General features: G+C 40.7%; 1 protein-coding gene across 1 annotated transcript; it reads right to left on the bottom strand.

Moving 5' to 3' along the window:
* Window positions 1-5366: 5366 nt before the first annotated feature.
* On the bottom strand, window positions 5367-15149 carry vps25 (vacuolar protein sorting 25 homolog). Its single transcript, XM_036573321.1, has 6 exons — window positions 15035-15149; window positions 13166-13311; window positions 11568-11621; window positions 11372-11460; window positions 9154-9229; window positions 5367-6210 (listed from the first exon to the last, which is right to left on the bottom strand). The coding sequence occupies exons 1-6, from the start codon at window positions 15079-15081 to the stop codon at window positions 6098-6100; spliced, it is 525 nt and encodes a 174-aa protein (XP_036429214.1). The 5' UTR covers window positions 15082-15149; the 3' UTR covers window positions 5367-6097.
* Between the last annotated feature and the right edge of the window lie 693 nt (window positions 15150-15842).

The following is a 15842-nucleotide window of genomic DNA, read 5'->3' as shown; positions in this document are numbered from 1 at the left end:
TGATGTCAAGGTTATTACAAAAGAACTCTTTCAAAAAGGTTCTAAATAGAACCATATGTAGCACACTCTCCATCAATCTGAAGAACCCATTCATGATGCAAAGAACACTTAAATTATGCAAAGGGTTCCTTTGAGTGTTCATGGTTTTATTTACCAAAGAACCCTTGAAGAACCATCTTTTTAAGGGAATAGGGCCAGTTTAGTGTCTCCAACTGGCCTGACTGCATGTGTTTAGACTGTGTTTAAACCCACACAGACACAGGGAGAACATACAAACTCCAGAAAGGACTCTGGTTGCCTGGCCGGGGAATCGAACCCAGACCCTTCGTCGGAGGAGAGAAGTGCAGTAGAGCCAACAGTGTTTAAACTGAGCTGAAAGCAGTTTAACGTTTTCAGGCTGACTAAGAGTGTCCAGTGTTGGGCTCTTCTGATGTTCTCTGTCCACTCGGTCCATATAAGAGCAGCACAGTAGCCAAACGCTGCTTCTCCATGCTTAGTCTTCACCTTCAGCAGGACTTACTGACCAGTTCCTAATGATCTGAGAGTTCTGCTCGGCTCATATCGCTGCAGCAGATCAGATAAATGCGCTGCTCCTGCATCATTAAGACATTTATAGAGCAGTTCAGGCCACCTTGTATCAACAACGGCCTTCTGAGAAACATAATTATGATCATGTTTGTTATGATAATTCTAATTACAACCATGATGCCAATTCCTCTTTCTGGAATATTCCAGATGTTTCAGAGGGGTGAATGTGTTCAGATATTAGTGCTGTGTGAAGGTTGAGGGACTAAAATGTACATTTCTCGTAACCTGTAATGGACGACTCATGAAAAAGGGCGTTTTAAGCACGAGATGTTCAATGGATTCACATATTAAGGCAAGAATAAATGATTTTTGGAATATTTTAAAAGTCAAAGTATGATATATCTCAAGTTAAACTGGGCTGGGAGAGGAAAAAATACTGTTTTCTAAGTGCTGTTAAGTTATTTATCCAGAGTATTGCTGCAGTTGTTGTGAAGGACGATTTAGCTGCTTTTAAAAGGACTTTTAAAAAGTTTATAAAAGGTATTTTGCGGCTGCCTTTGTGCTATGACACATTTTGTTTGAAGATCTGAGAAATTAAGTGGGACAAATATGCAAAAATGGAAGAAATCAATACTTTTTTCACTTCTTTGCGCTGGGCATCAGCAAACTTCAGATGCCAAACATGTCTTGGCTGATCGACCACATTTGGGTAGAAAATGGAAACTGGGTAAATTAGATTTTTTCGCTAAATCATTAGTACATTAATAGATACAGATTACAAAAACATAAACACTGGAGCGATTAGCTGCATCCCCGCAGAGCCTGGGTAAAACTACTTAGGCCGTTTCTCATGTAGGACTCAGGATACAATAAATTTAAAGAGGGAAGTGCCACAAGCGCAATGTCTGTGCTCCACGAGAAAACGATTCCAATGAAAACAGAAATAAGTTTAATATAAATAAGCTTATATAAGGATGTGTGTTGCATTTTTCTCTCTCCTGCTACTTTTCCCACACATCCCAGGAGCCCAAATATGGAAATACACCTCATTACACCCAAGTCTCCAGCATATTCCGGTTAAACTTGGGTAACCTCAAATGGGAGTGAGCAGCTGAACGACAAATGATGTGGTGGTTAAACAGAAGAGTGCCAGTGTAACTGAACAGCAACACCGGTCACCAGTCTTCCTGTGTGGTAGTGCACCTTCACGGACAGCAGTGGGCGCCACCTCATGACATTTTAGCACTCCATGTGCACAGAAGAGCCAACTTGCCACTCACTGCCATCCCCACAAGGCCACAGTTTATCAGAAAAATTAACATTTTTACAGGCAGGGATAAAAAATGCAGGTGCTGCCTGAGGCTCGACTTTCAATGCCCGCCAACAAATGCATGTTATTTTTAAAGCTACAGCTCAGTGGCAACAGCAGCAACTCTGATGACAGACAGGCCACGCCGATATACCCTTTATATCAACAAGTCAGTGCGCAGTCTTTAGCTCTTAAAAACGTGACTGCTGTATACAAAAGATCCACTCTGTGAAAACAAACCAAGATCGTATCAGTCACGGCCTGCTGACAGCTCCTCTTTCACCTCCTGGGAAGTTATTCTTGCTGCATTCATTCAGGTATTTTATCCTTCATCAAACAACACCTGGGTCCAAATTTGTCAAGCGTTTCACATCCTGAAGCATCTAGGCATACGCCAAAAAAATGCATCGATACTTGTTTATTCTAGGCTTGTTTGTGAGCTGAGAATGTTGTTTTCTGGATGTGAACTGTTCTTACAGATCTTCAGAGTCAGACTGTAAAGCTCTGAAATGTGAGATGTTCTTCTAGACCTTCAGAGATGGATCGTATGGCTCTGGATGTGAACTGTTCTTAGACATTTTGTATGGTTTAATCGTTCAGCTCTCTAGATGTGAGCTGTTCTTATAGATCTTTATAGTAGGAGTGTATAGCTCTGGATGTGAGCTGTTCTAGATCTTCAGAGTTGGACTGTACAGCTCTGGATGTGAGCTGTTCTAGATCTTCAGAGTTGGACTGTACAGCTCTGGATGTGAGCTGTTCTTATACATTTTTACAGTTGGATTGTTCACCTCTCTGGATGTGAGCTGTTTTTATAGATCTTTATAGTAGGAGTGTATAGCTCTGGATGTGAGCTGTTCTAGATCTTCAAAATTGGACTGCTCAGCTCTGGTTGTGAGCTATTCTGATAAATCTTCATAGTAGAATTGTACAGTTCTGGATGTGAGCTGTTCTTATAGATCTTTAGAAATGGATTAAATAGCTCTTGATGTGAGCAGTTATTCTAGATCCTCAGAGTTGCATTGTACAGCTCTGGATGTGAGCTGTTCTTATAGATCTTTGTAGTATGATTTTATAGCTCTGGATGTGAGCTGTTCTTATAGATCTTTGTAGTATGGTTTTATAGCTCTGTATTTAAGATTCTCTAGATCTTCAGAGTTGGATTGTACAGTTCTGGATGTAAGCTGTTCTTCTAGATCTTCAGAGCTGGATTGTACAGTTCTGGATGTGGGCTGTTCTTCTAGATCTTCAGAGCTGGACTGTATGGCTCTGGAAGCGAGGTGTTCTAGATCTTCAGAGTTGGACTGTTTGGCTCTGGATGTGAGCTGTTCTCATAAATTTTTACAGTTGGATTTTTCAGCTCTCTAGATGTGAGCTGTTCTAGATCTTCCGAATTGGACTGTTCAGCTCGGGTTGTGAGCTGTTCTTATAGACCTTTATAGCAATATTTTATAGCTCTGTCTGGATGTCGAGCTGTTATTCTAGATCTTCAGAGTTGCATCGTATAACTGTTAATGTGAGCTGTTCCTTTGGATCTTCAAAGTTGGACTGTTCAACTCTGGTTGTGAGCTGCTCTTACACATCTTTATAGTGGGATTGTACTGTTCTGGTTTTGAGCTGTTCTTACAGATCTGCAGAGTTGGACTGTTCAGTTCTGGACATGAGCTGTTCTAGATCTTCAACTCTGGATGTGATCTGTACTTCTAGATCTTCATAGTAGGATTGTGCAGTTCTGGTTGTGAGCTCTTCTTATAGATCTACACAGTCAGACTCTTCAGTTCTGGATGTGACCTTATATGAATGTATCTAATCTAAGATTAGACCTCATATCCATGTATTTCTATCAATTATGATAAAAAAGACAGCTCATAGATCCTCAGTCAGGTTTTGGGGAATTTACATTGATAATGGTCTTAGCATGCTAGCTTGGTGGTACTGATCATCTTAGCATGGTAGCCTGAACAAATGCGTCATGTTTTTTCTCTCTGCTCTATAAAATCACCCCAGATCGTTTCAAGGACTGGAACAGAGAGAAATGAAAACCTCTCTCATTTATTTGTACAGTATTCACTGGTATAAAAGGAGGTGGGAGACAGACAGAGACAAGAAGTTCACCTTAATGCTACTAAGAAGTCTCAGCAAACTGTTGCTATGAACCACATCACCGCCAGCGCCGGCACGTCTTACACAAGAACGCTTGGTTCGTCTCTTCAGGTGTCTTTGCCAGGAAGCATTAGAAGATTCCACCCAAAATAAAGTCTTTTGGGTTTACATGGTAGCACACAAGGAGATTTTCAAGTAGAGTCCGCTGGGATTTACAGCACTAAAACCAACAAAATCCAACTTTACATGGATTTGAAAAAGGAGAATTTTCTCAGAACATTTTTTTCTGATATGCGATATTCACTTTTCAGTCATTTGCACGTCTTAATTGTGAAATTCTGTGTCATGTTTTGCTAAATTCACTGAACAGACTCGAGTCATCTTACGTCAGTCAGGTGTAAAACCACGGATTCAGAACGGTTCCAACGAGGAAAGGGTTCATGTATTTTGGGCTTATACACACAATAATGACTTTAAATGGAATAATCAAAGAAATATTCCAAGATTATTCAACCTAATCGGTACCGGACGCATCTATAGCCTTAGACTGATTACCATGAACGACGTACTTCATAAAAAACAGAAAATCTGTTAACTCAATGCACAATTATAACAGGTCAGCTGGGCAGGTGTTTCAGCATCAGCCCATTGGCCTCTATTATAAATGTCCACATTTTCTGTTCTTTCCCAAGTACAAGGAATCATGTCAATCGCTGGAGTATGTTTTTACAGGAATAGTTCAGCTTAAAATAAAATTTAAATGACTTTTCACTTAAAACAAATGCAGCTGATAAGCCACTGCATGACTGTTTAGAACCAGAGCTGCTAAGGTAACTGTGCTAGCAAACACTGAAGTAAAAATAGTCACCAAAACTGCTCCCACAAAAACATGCGACAATCATTTTCTTGCTTTAAATTGTCAATTTAATTTAATTTAATTATGTAAACAACTGAGCAAAACTTTGTTGGGCTAACCTGCTATATGTGGCTAAGAGACGGTCCGCAGAGTCACTGGTGGGTCCAACAGTCATTTCTTCATGTGTATATTCAGGTTGCAATATATACACACTTAAAAAGATGGTTCTTCAAGGGTTCTTTAGTAAAGACAATGGTTCTATATAGAACCATGAACATTCAAAGAACCCTTTCCATGATTAAAGGGTTCTTTGCATTGTGAAAGAGTTCTTCAGATTGATGGAGAATGTGCTGTAGATGGTTTTATATAGCACCAAAAAGGTTCTTCTATTGTAACAAGCCTGACATCGTTACAATAGAAGAACACTTTTTGGTGCTACACAGAACCATTTTCAAAGAGGTTCTATATAGAATCTACAGCACATTCTCCATCAATCTGAAGAACCATTTCAATATACAAAGAACCCTGTAATCTTGCAAAGGGTTCTTCGAGTGTTCATGATTCTATATAGAACCACTGTCTTTACTAAAGAACCCTTGAAGAACCATCTTTTTTTGTGTGCATTTGAGGCTATTGATATTCTGTGCACAATCAGTTTTAATTTAGCTTGTTTACTGAGCGTCTGTGTTTTTGGCCGTCTTGTGTGAAATTATTCCAAACTTTGCTGAGAAAAGCAGCGATTCCGGTTCTCCCAAATGGCTGGCTGTTCTTTTAGCGATACGGAGAGGTTTCTTATATGTTCGTATAGTTTATACAGAGTCATGCTCTGTTCTAAACCACACTGACTTATTTGTACGACCTGAATTTATACCTAGATGTGGTTTGAGTCTGTGAATTTCTGGGGATGTATTTTTACAGAAACGTTTTGGGCGACCATTGACGTCAAGTGCTTGTTAGCAACGTTAGCCTCTTAGCTCCAGTTCTAAAATAAAGAAGCAAGATTTGGCTGATCGATTGCATTCGTGGCAAAAGGAAAATCATGTACCTCAGATTTTTCAGCAAACTATTCCTCTAAGTGATGGAGTGCTATGGTTAGAGCTGCGATTTTCAAGCCACAGCCTAAGACTGGTAGGAAATGCTTTTTAGTCCAGTACTAGGCTTAATCTGTGTCAGGAAAACCAGCTCTAAAACCAGCCTGGAGCCCATCTGAACGCAGGAGACCATAAAGGAAAAAAATAATCAGGCTGGGCTTAAAGGAGCCCGATAACCCGCCTTCCCAAAGTCTGAAACTGAAAAAGCGCAATTCAGAAGAACTTGACTCCTTTTCCGTCGTCCAGCGTGATGACCTCCGCCTTGCCTTCGGCCTGCAGGGCCTGCAGCGAGCGCTGCAGCATCCAGTCCTCGAGCCCATGGAACTCTGGGAAATGAAGTAGGTGTAAAGAATTTAACTGCCTCTTGAAATTTAAAGGAACACTCGCAATTTTCAGTCATATCGTTTTCTGCTATAACACATGATCAGTTACCACAGCACTTAGAAAAGAAACAAAGAAAACCTGCTCACTCAAAACACACCTACTATACACTCTTAAAAAGATGGTTCTTCAAGGGTTCTTTAGTAAAGAAAATGGTTCTGTACAGAGCCGTGAACACTCAAAGAACCCTTTGCATGATTAAAGAGTTTTTTTGCATCACGAAAGCGTTCTTGCTTTCAGATTGATGGAGAATGTGCTGTAGAGTGTTCTATGTAGAACCTTTTTGAAAATGGTTCTATATAGCACCCGAAAGGGTTCATGTATTCTTACAAGCTTAACATCGTAACAATAGAAGAACCCTTTTGGGAGCCCTTTTCAAAAAGGTTCTATATAGAATCATCTACAGCACATTCTGAAGAACCCTTTCATGATGCAAAGAAACCTGAAATCACACAAAAGAAGTAAAGAAAATGGTTCTGTATAGAACCATGAACACTCAAAGAACCCTTTGCATGATTAAGGAATTCTTTGCCTCGTGAAATCGTTCTTCAGTTTGATGGAGAATGTGCTGCAAATGGTTCTATATACAACCTGTTTGAAAATGGTTCTATATAGCACCAAAAAGAGTTCTGCTTGTTACAATGGAAGGAACCCTTTTGGTGCTATATAGAACGATTTTTAAAAAGGTTCTACATAGGTTTACATGCCCAAATCACAAGGCAAATTATTCAGTAACTACATAAAATAATTTTTTTTTTAAAAGCTCCCAAATTAACAGAACATGTGTTTTATGATACACATATTGCTATATGCTTACAATTTACTGCTGAAAGCCAAAAATCTTAGACGATCTTTGTATTATTTTATAATAATAATTTTTACAGAGCAGATCACTGAAGAGACGCCGTCTGTTTATAGTTTATATCCCAGATTTGTGAAAAAATGGGTCGACTTTCAGCAGAAAAAAAAAATTAGTTCAGTTTCTTTTATTATAAGGGTTTAAAATTACATCACCATCTATTTGACTGGAAAGAAGACAGTTACAGCTCTCATACGACCCCCACCTTTAGAATGTAGCTTATGAAATATGAAAGTTATGAAGTAAAGAATATGACGAAGTGCGTTTTGGAACCACCGGTGGTTCCAAGGAGTCAATTATAGTTACAGTGGCAACACTTGGTACTTAAGTCTAATAAAATGAGGTACTAATACTGACAGAGAAGAAATAAAAATACAACCCCAATTCCAGAAAAGTTGGGACGCTGTGTAAAATGTAAATAAATGTAAATAAAAACAAAATGCAATGATTTGCAAACCTTATAGACCCATATTTTATTCACAATAGAACACAGAACATATATCAGATGTTGAAAGTGAGACATTTTAACATTTCATGAAAAACATTTACTCATTTAGAATTTGATGGCAGCAACGCATCTCTAAAAAGTTGGGACAGGGTCGTGTCTACCACTGTGTAACATCCCCTCTTCTTTAACAACATTCTGTAAACGTCTGGGAATTGAGGAGACCAATCACTGGAGTTTTAGGAGAGAAATGTTGTCCCATTCTTGTCTGATGTTGGATTCTAGCTGCTCAACAGTTCTGGGTCTTCTTTGGGTCTTCGTTGCTGGATTTTTCATTTTATGATGCGCCAAATGTTTCCTATTGGTGAAAGGTCTGGACTGCAGGCCGGCCAGTTCAACACCTGGACTCATCTTCTGTGAAGCCATGCTGTTGTGATGGATGCAGTATGTGGTTTAGCATTGTCTTGCTGAAACATGCAAGGCCTTCCCTGAAAGAGACGCTGTCTGGATGGAGTATATGTCGTTCTTAAACCTCTATATACTGTTCAGCATTGATAGATCCTTTCCAGATGTGTAAACTGCCCACGCCATAGGCACTAATGCAGCCCCAGACCATCAGAGATGCAGGCTTTTGAACTGCGCACTGAAAACAAGCTGGATGGTCTCTCTCCTCTTGAGTCCACAGGACATGGCGTCCGTGGTCTGACCACAGAACAGTTTTCCATTTTGCCTCAGTCTATTCTAAATAAGCTTTGGCCCAGAGAAGACAGCAGCGTTTCTGGATCGTGTTGACATGTGGCTTCTTCTTTGCATGATACAGCTTTAACTTGCACCGGTGTATTGCACAGCGAACTGTGGTCACAGACAATGGTTTCTGGAAGTGTTTCTGAGCCCATGCAGTGATTTCCAGTACAGAATCAGGCCTGTTTTTAATGCAGTGCCACCTGAGGGCCCGAATATCACAAGCATCCAGTATTGATCGTCCGCCTTGTCCCTTGCGTACAGGGATTTCTCCAGATTCTCTGACTGTTTTGATAATATTGTTACTGTAGATGGTGGGACATCCAAAGACTTAGCAATTTTACGTTGAGGAACACTTTTCTGAAATTGTTCCACAATTTTTAGACGCAGTTTTTCTCAGATTGGTAAACCTCTGGTCCTCTTTGCTTCTGAGAGACTCTGCTCTTTTATACCCAGCCATGTGAGTTAGTTGCAAATTGCTCCTCCAGCTGTTTTTTTTATTACTACCATTTTCTTTTCCAGCCTTTTGTTGCCCTGCCTCAACTTTGAGATGTGTTGCTGCCATCAAGTTCTAAATTAGTTAATGTTTTTCATGAAATGGTAAAATGCCTCACTTTCAACATCTGATATGTGTTCTATGTTCTACTGTGAATAAAATATGGGTCAGTGAGATTTGCAAACCATTGCATTCGGTTTTTATTTACATTTAATTACATTTTACACAGCGTCCCAACTTTTTTGGAACTGGGGTTGTACATATCTGAGCGTTTGTGATTTAGTGTACTAAGCAACACATTTCTGACAGCAGAGCACTCAAGAAACTGACGTGGAAATCAGAGGTACCTTCGTTTTCTGTGTCTTCACCATTAGAAAGTTCATAAAGTGTAAACACTGAGTTGACCATGCCGTTTTTTGAGACCTACGAAAAAAGCAAAAGGGAAAGACCATATAAATTGCAGCTTACATCAGCGTGTCAAGTCACTGCACATCTTTATCAGTTAACATCTATACAGAAATAAACTCGTACATAGCTTAGAATACGTGTTTAATACTTAAACACTACAAAATTAACAGGCTTATAAATTTGCATTAGGCTAACATTAGCCCACTACATGCTGTGCATCATGCATCATATAAAAATAACACAAATTAGTATAATTCAAGTGTTGTGGTTCACTGTTGTCACCATAAGTTGTGGGACACCATGTGGTGAAATATTCAACACTTAAGAACAACCAGAAAACAAAGGAGACAGGGAAGTAACATTGTTCTGAACAGTGCTGGTGACAGGAATGAGGACAAGAATAAAAGAAGGTATGAACTTTGCACGTGAAATGCACAAGCATTTTATGCTTTGTTACTATAATGTTAACTTTTCGGGTGCAGCACAGCTAGCTAGTCAACAGCACTTTAAACTCAATATACAAGGTAATTAAAAAAATATATATATATATATATTTTTTTTTACATCCGTGAGGCCCCTAGGAACCAATCACAATCCAATTGAAAGAGAGGGTCATAGAGTTCCTGATTGTCAGTAGAAGATGGCTCCCTTCAGTCTGAGAGGAGATGAGACCCGTGAGCAGAAAGCGTTCTGCGTTCTCCACTTCAATAAGAGTGAATCCGTAACTGTGCAGCGTGATTTTCGTGGGCAGTGAAGCTCCAACAGCTCAGAGCGTTCGGCGTTGGTTCCACAACACTGGATGATCTCCGAAATCGCACTGAAAGAGCCGTGAGTGCAGCGACACCGACATGCTCAATCCAGTATGGGATGAACTTGACTATGGTGTTGATGTTGTCTGTACAGCTGGAGGAGGTTCATACTGAGACCTTGTACAATTACATAATAAACTTTATGCTCATTTAAACCATTTACAGTTTACTGCATTGATCTGTAACGATTTACAAGTGAAATTTTGAAATCGGATGAATCTTTTTGAATCACTCTGTATAACAGTGAATCATGTAGCCCTGCTGAATAGTTAACATTTGTCTGTAATTAACACTTATTTACTGCTGTTCTTATATATTGTCAGAGCACTGCACAGCACCCAGAGCATCAAGTGTGGGCATAATGGTGAAGAAAGACTTCTTTGCATGGAAAGTGTTATCTATTATCTAAAGAATGCTCAACAGTCTACACTAACTGTGAACTGGAGCAAATTATGCCAGGATCAGACTACACAATATTTTTGTCTTTCACGATGATCACTATGTCAGATTAGGCGATCATAGTGTCATAAATTCGTGCCGTGTCTTGGTTGAGAGACTAGCAAAACCACAAGTTTAACACCGAACAGTCATCGTTCAAGCTCTTATGCAAGTTCATAGGTCGTCGGGGAGGCGGGTAAAGAAAGTGTCAATCAGAAGCGCTGTGTGTGATGCTGGTGGTTTTGTGTTCTAAAGAAAAAGACAAAGAAAAGGTGATTGTGGAGCCGATCCTGGGTCTCAGAAGAGGCCAATATGGGCTGTCTGTCCTAGCTACAAGGTTTGCTGCATGTAAACAGACGCTATTAAGGCTATTCCTCTCCAACATTTATCTTTTAGAACTCTGTCATGGTTCTCCCTCAAGGAAATGTCAGAACGGCAGGGGTTCTGCTGCCACAGCTCTACGAACATTTCCTCTGTTTCGTAGTTCCACCTGACGGCTGCAACAGCAACGTCCCTCTTTCTCTTCACTGTGTTTACAGTGATGTGCACCAGACAAATCAGACAGTGCTTTGTCAGCCCACTGGTTTATGTCATGTCGCAGGAGACGTCAGTCTAGGCAGGAAAATACCAGAAACTCTGACATGCTAGATTCTTGTTGGGGTGTCATGGGGCATCCCAGAGGCCACATCACCATCTTTGATTATGTGACACTACAAGACCTGTTCGTCGTTTTCCGTAATCATATTCGGGCCCGACGCTGGAAATCTGTCGGCTGTGTCAAAATCGGGCTGAATTCATGTAGTCTGATCCTGGCATTAGCTAAGGTTAACATTTAGTTAGTGACCTTCTCAGTGTCCTTCTACTTCTGAAACCAAAACCATGCCCTTGTGTAGACAGACGGAAGACTCACCCACTGATAAATCAGCTTGCCCCACTCCTCGGGTCTTCGCCACATGATTAAACAGCGTGTTTTGTTTTTGTCCATCCATTCCAGGTTCCCTGTGACCAAGCCCAACAGAGAAAGCAATCGTTATAGCTACTGTACGTCACAAGCAGACCACTGTGCTTAAAACTAATGCACTAATTCAATGATCCTATCTGATTACCTTTTTTTCTCAGTTCCTCAAAGATGACCTGTATGGCCTCAACAGAGAGCTTTCCTGAGTGACGGAGGTCAGGGCAAACAAGCAGAAAGGGTACACTGTTTTAACAGGGATGACAGGCCTGTGGATTTTGAGAAAAGGCTTTTAAAGAGAAGGTTTTAACTAGAAATACTGACCACAGTATTACAGACCAGAGTACAGAGGTCAGAGAAGAAAACTTAGGCTTGTTTTCACAGCCAGTTTGTTTGCAAAAGTCCGCAAAAAAAACCCAAAAAACTGACCACTGCTGAAGGACTAGAGAATGGGTAAGATAAACTGGGCATCAGCAGATGAGCTGCAGTCTCTAAGTGAACACCAGCAAGGCGAAGCTACATGAGAGGGATTTCTGATAAAGTGGCCAGGGAGTTGGGAGAGAGTGTAGTTTTAACTGTTTTACAGCAATTTGGTCTGTCTAGAAAAAAGAGCCACAGCGTACAATTTACCTGTCAGACGGTGCTCAAACTTCAGACCAGAGCAGCCATGATAAACTGTGATAAAAGGTTAGGTAATTATGATATTGTCATGATATCGTATTAAGATGTACAAGATGTACATTTATGTATTATGGATGCATGATGATATCAGAATTGTACTGTATGGGCGGATATTTCCCTAAAATAAATAATATGTTAGCATCAGACAGATGACTAGATTTCATAGATATTTCAAACAGATACTTGATGATGTATTTATTGAGCACAATGTTTAAGCACATGTTGAATATCGTTAAATTCCTCATTACTGAATATCAGAACATGTAGGTTTCAAATCACGTTTTAAAAGATGTATTTTATAATATATTTTGTTACTAAAAACACAAAAAGTACTAATTTGAAAGAAAAATCGACTAAGTCTACTAGTAGGGCAGAGGTCACCAATAGGCAGACCGACCCAGGCGCTGTCCTATGTGAACCTGGACCTATAACCGATAAACTATGGAGAATTATTTAATTTGGATGGGTGGTCCTGTTTTAATCGGCTTAGCTTTTCTAGCCTTTAAGGTAGCTTTAGCGGCCGGAGACTCGCAGACCAATCGTATGCGTTATAAAAATCACGTGACGCTACTCAGCCAATCAGATCTGTGCATTGCGATGAGCACTGAGACTCGAATGAGTGACGCACACACAGGGGAGGGACGAGGGGCGACACAGCAGTCGGAGAAGAAAGTGAGTCAGAGGGAAGTTATTTAACATGCTGTGATCTAAAAAGAGAAAACTGACAGTAAATATTGTTGAAATTTTACTGAACTGTACTTTAATTGATTTGACATTCAGTTGTTGACTGTATAAGATGCTGATATACCTACTAGGCTACTTCAGTAAACAGTTATGTGGCACTGAATCATGATGTAAGTTAGACATTATGATGTTCCGGACCTTTACTTGAGGAAATGTTCTTTGACTGGACCTTACTGAATTTTAATTAAAGACCTCTGAACTAGGGTGACCAGTAAGTATATTCAAGCTTTGATTAGCTTTCAGACACCATTATAATAGCACACGAGCTGTAAACAGTTTTTTTTCTTGTTCCTCCAACATCACTGCCGTAGCTCTGAAGGATACTCTCAATCTTCTTGTTGTTGAACACTGGGCTTTCTTGAGCCTCCAGCACGTCCACTGTGTAAAGCTTCCGGTGGCGGCAATACGACAGGACGAGCGAGCACCAGGCCGCCAGCTGCTTCTGTCTCGTATCAACATTTGGCTGTAATCTAAAAAAGAAAAGACAGAAACGTTTGGTTAAAACCTTAAATTAGATATTAAAGACAGTCAATTAGGCCAGACTTCACTTTGACAGCTCTGCAGCCGGCAGACTGTCCTCAAAATGCACAGAGAGGTTAATTATACATGTCCAAAAGTTCACATTTCTTCTGAAATGAAGGTGTTAATAGTGAGTCTGTGCTGCAGTAACAGCCTCTACTCTTCTGGGAAGGCTTTACTCTAGATGTTGAACATTGCTGTAAAGATTTGATTGAGCATTAGTGAGGTCAGGTACAGATGTTGGATGGTCAGTTCTGAATCACTCCAACTCATCCCAAAGGTATTGGATGGAGCTCCATCACTCCAGAGAACACAGTTCCACTGCTCCACAGCCCAGTGCTGGGGGGCTTTAGACCCCTTTAGCCCACGCTTGGCATTGGACATGGTGACCTGAGGCTCATGTGCAGCTGCTCCAGAGCTTCCCATTCTATTGATGAATGTTTTTCTACTTAGATTATATAATCCATCCATCCATCCATAAGAACATACATATACACTAATCAGCCATAACATTAAATCCAGCCTCTTGTTTCTACACTCACTGTCCACTTTATTAGCTCCACTGACCATATAGGAGCACTTTGTAGTTCTACAGTTACAGACTGTAGTCCATCTGTTTCTCTGCATACTTTGCTACCCTGTTCTTCAGTGGTCAGGACCCCCATGGACCCTCACAGAGCAGGTACTATTTGGGTGGTGGATCATTCTCAGCACTGCAGTGACACTTACGTGGTGGTGGTGTGTTAGTGTGTGTTGTGTTGGCACGAGTGGATCAGACACAGCAGTGCTGCTGGAGTTTTTAAACACTGTGTCCACTCACTGTCCACTCTATTAGACACTCCTACCTTGTCAGTCCACCTTGTAGATGTAAAGTCAGAGACGATAGCTCATCTGCTGCTGCACAGTTTGTGTTGGTCATCCTCTAGTCCTTCATCAGTGGTCACAGGACGCTGCCCACAGGACGCTGCTGGCTGGATATTTTTGGTTGGTGGACTATTCTCAGTCCAGCAGTGACACTGAGGTGTTTAAAAACTCCAGCAGCACTGCTGTGTCTGATCCACTCAGACCAGCACAACACACACTAACACACCACCACCACGCCAGTGTTACTGCAGTGCTGAGAATGACCCACCACCCAAATAGTACCTGCTCTGTGAGGGTCCATGGGGGTCCTGACCACTGAAGAACAGGGTAAAAGGGGGCTAACAAAGTAAGCAGAGAAACAGATGGACTACAGTCTGTAACTGTAGAACTACAAAGTGCACCTATATAGTAAGTGGAGCTGATAAAATGGACAATGAGCGTAGAAACAAGGAGGTGGTCAGAATGTTATGCCTGACCGGTGGAGCTATATAGCAGTGTTTGTATCTAGCTGACGTTACCAGCTCTGTGCAGTTTTGCGATTATCTAGCTCTCAAAATGAAATGAAAACTCAACATTTATACAGAAAACTTGTTAATAATGATGTTTTCCTAACTTTCTCTCACTAAACTGGTTTTCTGAGGCTGTTCGCTGTTGGCGCTGAACACTTCCTTAGCGCTGCCGCTACACGGCGATAAGCTACAAAATCCTCAGCTCCGAGACCAAAAACATCGCTTTAAATAACTCGAGATGTTTCCCGTGTTGTTTTCCTTCTTTATGCCTTCACGGCGTCGCAGAATCACCTGTACTTACGTGAAAAAGGGGGGGAAATTGTACTGCCAGGGCCACTCAAAGCTCATCTCCAACACAACCGCTGTCAGCCCGTCAGAGAGGTATGGAGGAACGGAGGACACGCCTGTCAAAATAAAAGTCTCTGGGACGGAAAGGGGAATTCCACTGATTTAGTTTTCTGCTGAGATGTAAACAAAGTCGTTCAGACAGACAGACAAACAGACAGATAGACAGATAGATAGCAGTGCTGGACAGTAACGAAGTAAATGTAAATCGTTGCTGTACTTAAGTAGTTTTTTGTGTATCTGTACTTTACTGACGTTTTTCCATTTTGGGCGACTTTTTACTTTCACTCCACAACATTTCAAAGTCAAATATCTCACTTTTTACTCCACTACATTATGAGAAATCTGTCGTTCCTTTTGGTTTATGTGTGTATAAAAACATAACATGTCAAATCAAAAGAAGCGCGAAGTAAGAACACCAATCAGGGCACAGCGGTCACTTTGTTTTAAGCTTGTTTTGACCTGTTGGTCATACTGACCCAGTGCAGCACACGGTTCAACGTCAGTGCAGCAGCGTAAAATTTTGGAAGAGTCTATTCAACATAAATGATGAACTAACCTAACTTACTTGTGTAAATAGACCACAATATAGAAATATGTACACATGTGCACTTTTGGACCAACAGTCAACCACCTCCTTGTTTCTACGCTCATTGTCCATTTTATCAGCTCCACTTACTATATAGGTGCACTTTGTAGTTCTACAGTTACAGACTGTAGTCCATCTGTTTCTCTGCATACTTTGTTAGCCCCCTTTTACCCTG

The sequence above is a fragment of the Colossoma macropomum genome, unplaced genomic scaffold (assembly GCF_904425465.1).
Source record: "Colossoma macropomum unplaced genomic scaffold, Colossoma_macropomum, whole genome shotgun sequence".
NCBI classification, from domain to species: domain Eukaryota; kingdom Metazoa; phylum Chordata; class Actinopteri; order Characiformes; family Serrasalmidae; genus Colossoma; species Colossoma macropomum.
This window is presented reverse-complemented; position numbering and strand designations above follow the sequence as displayed.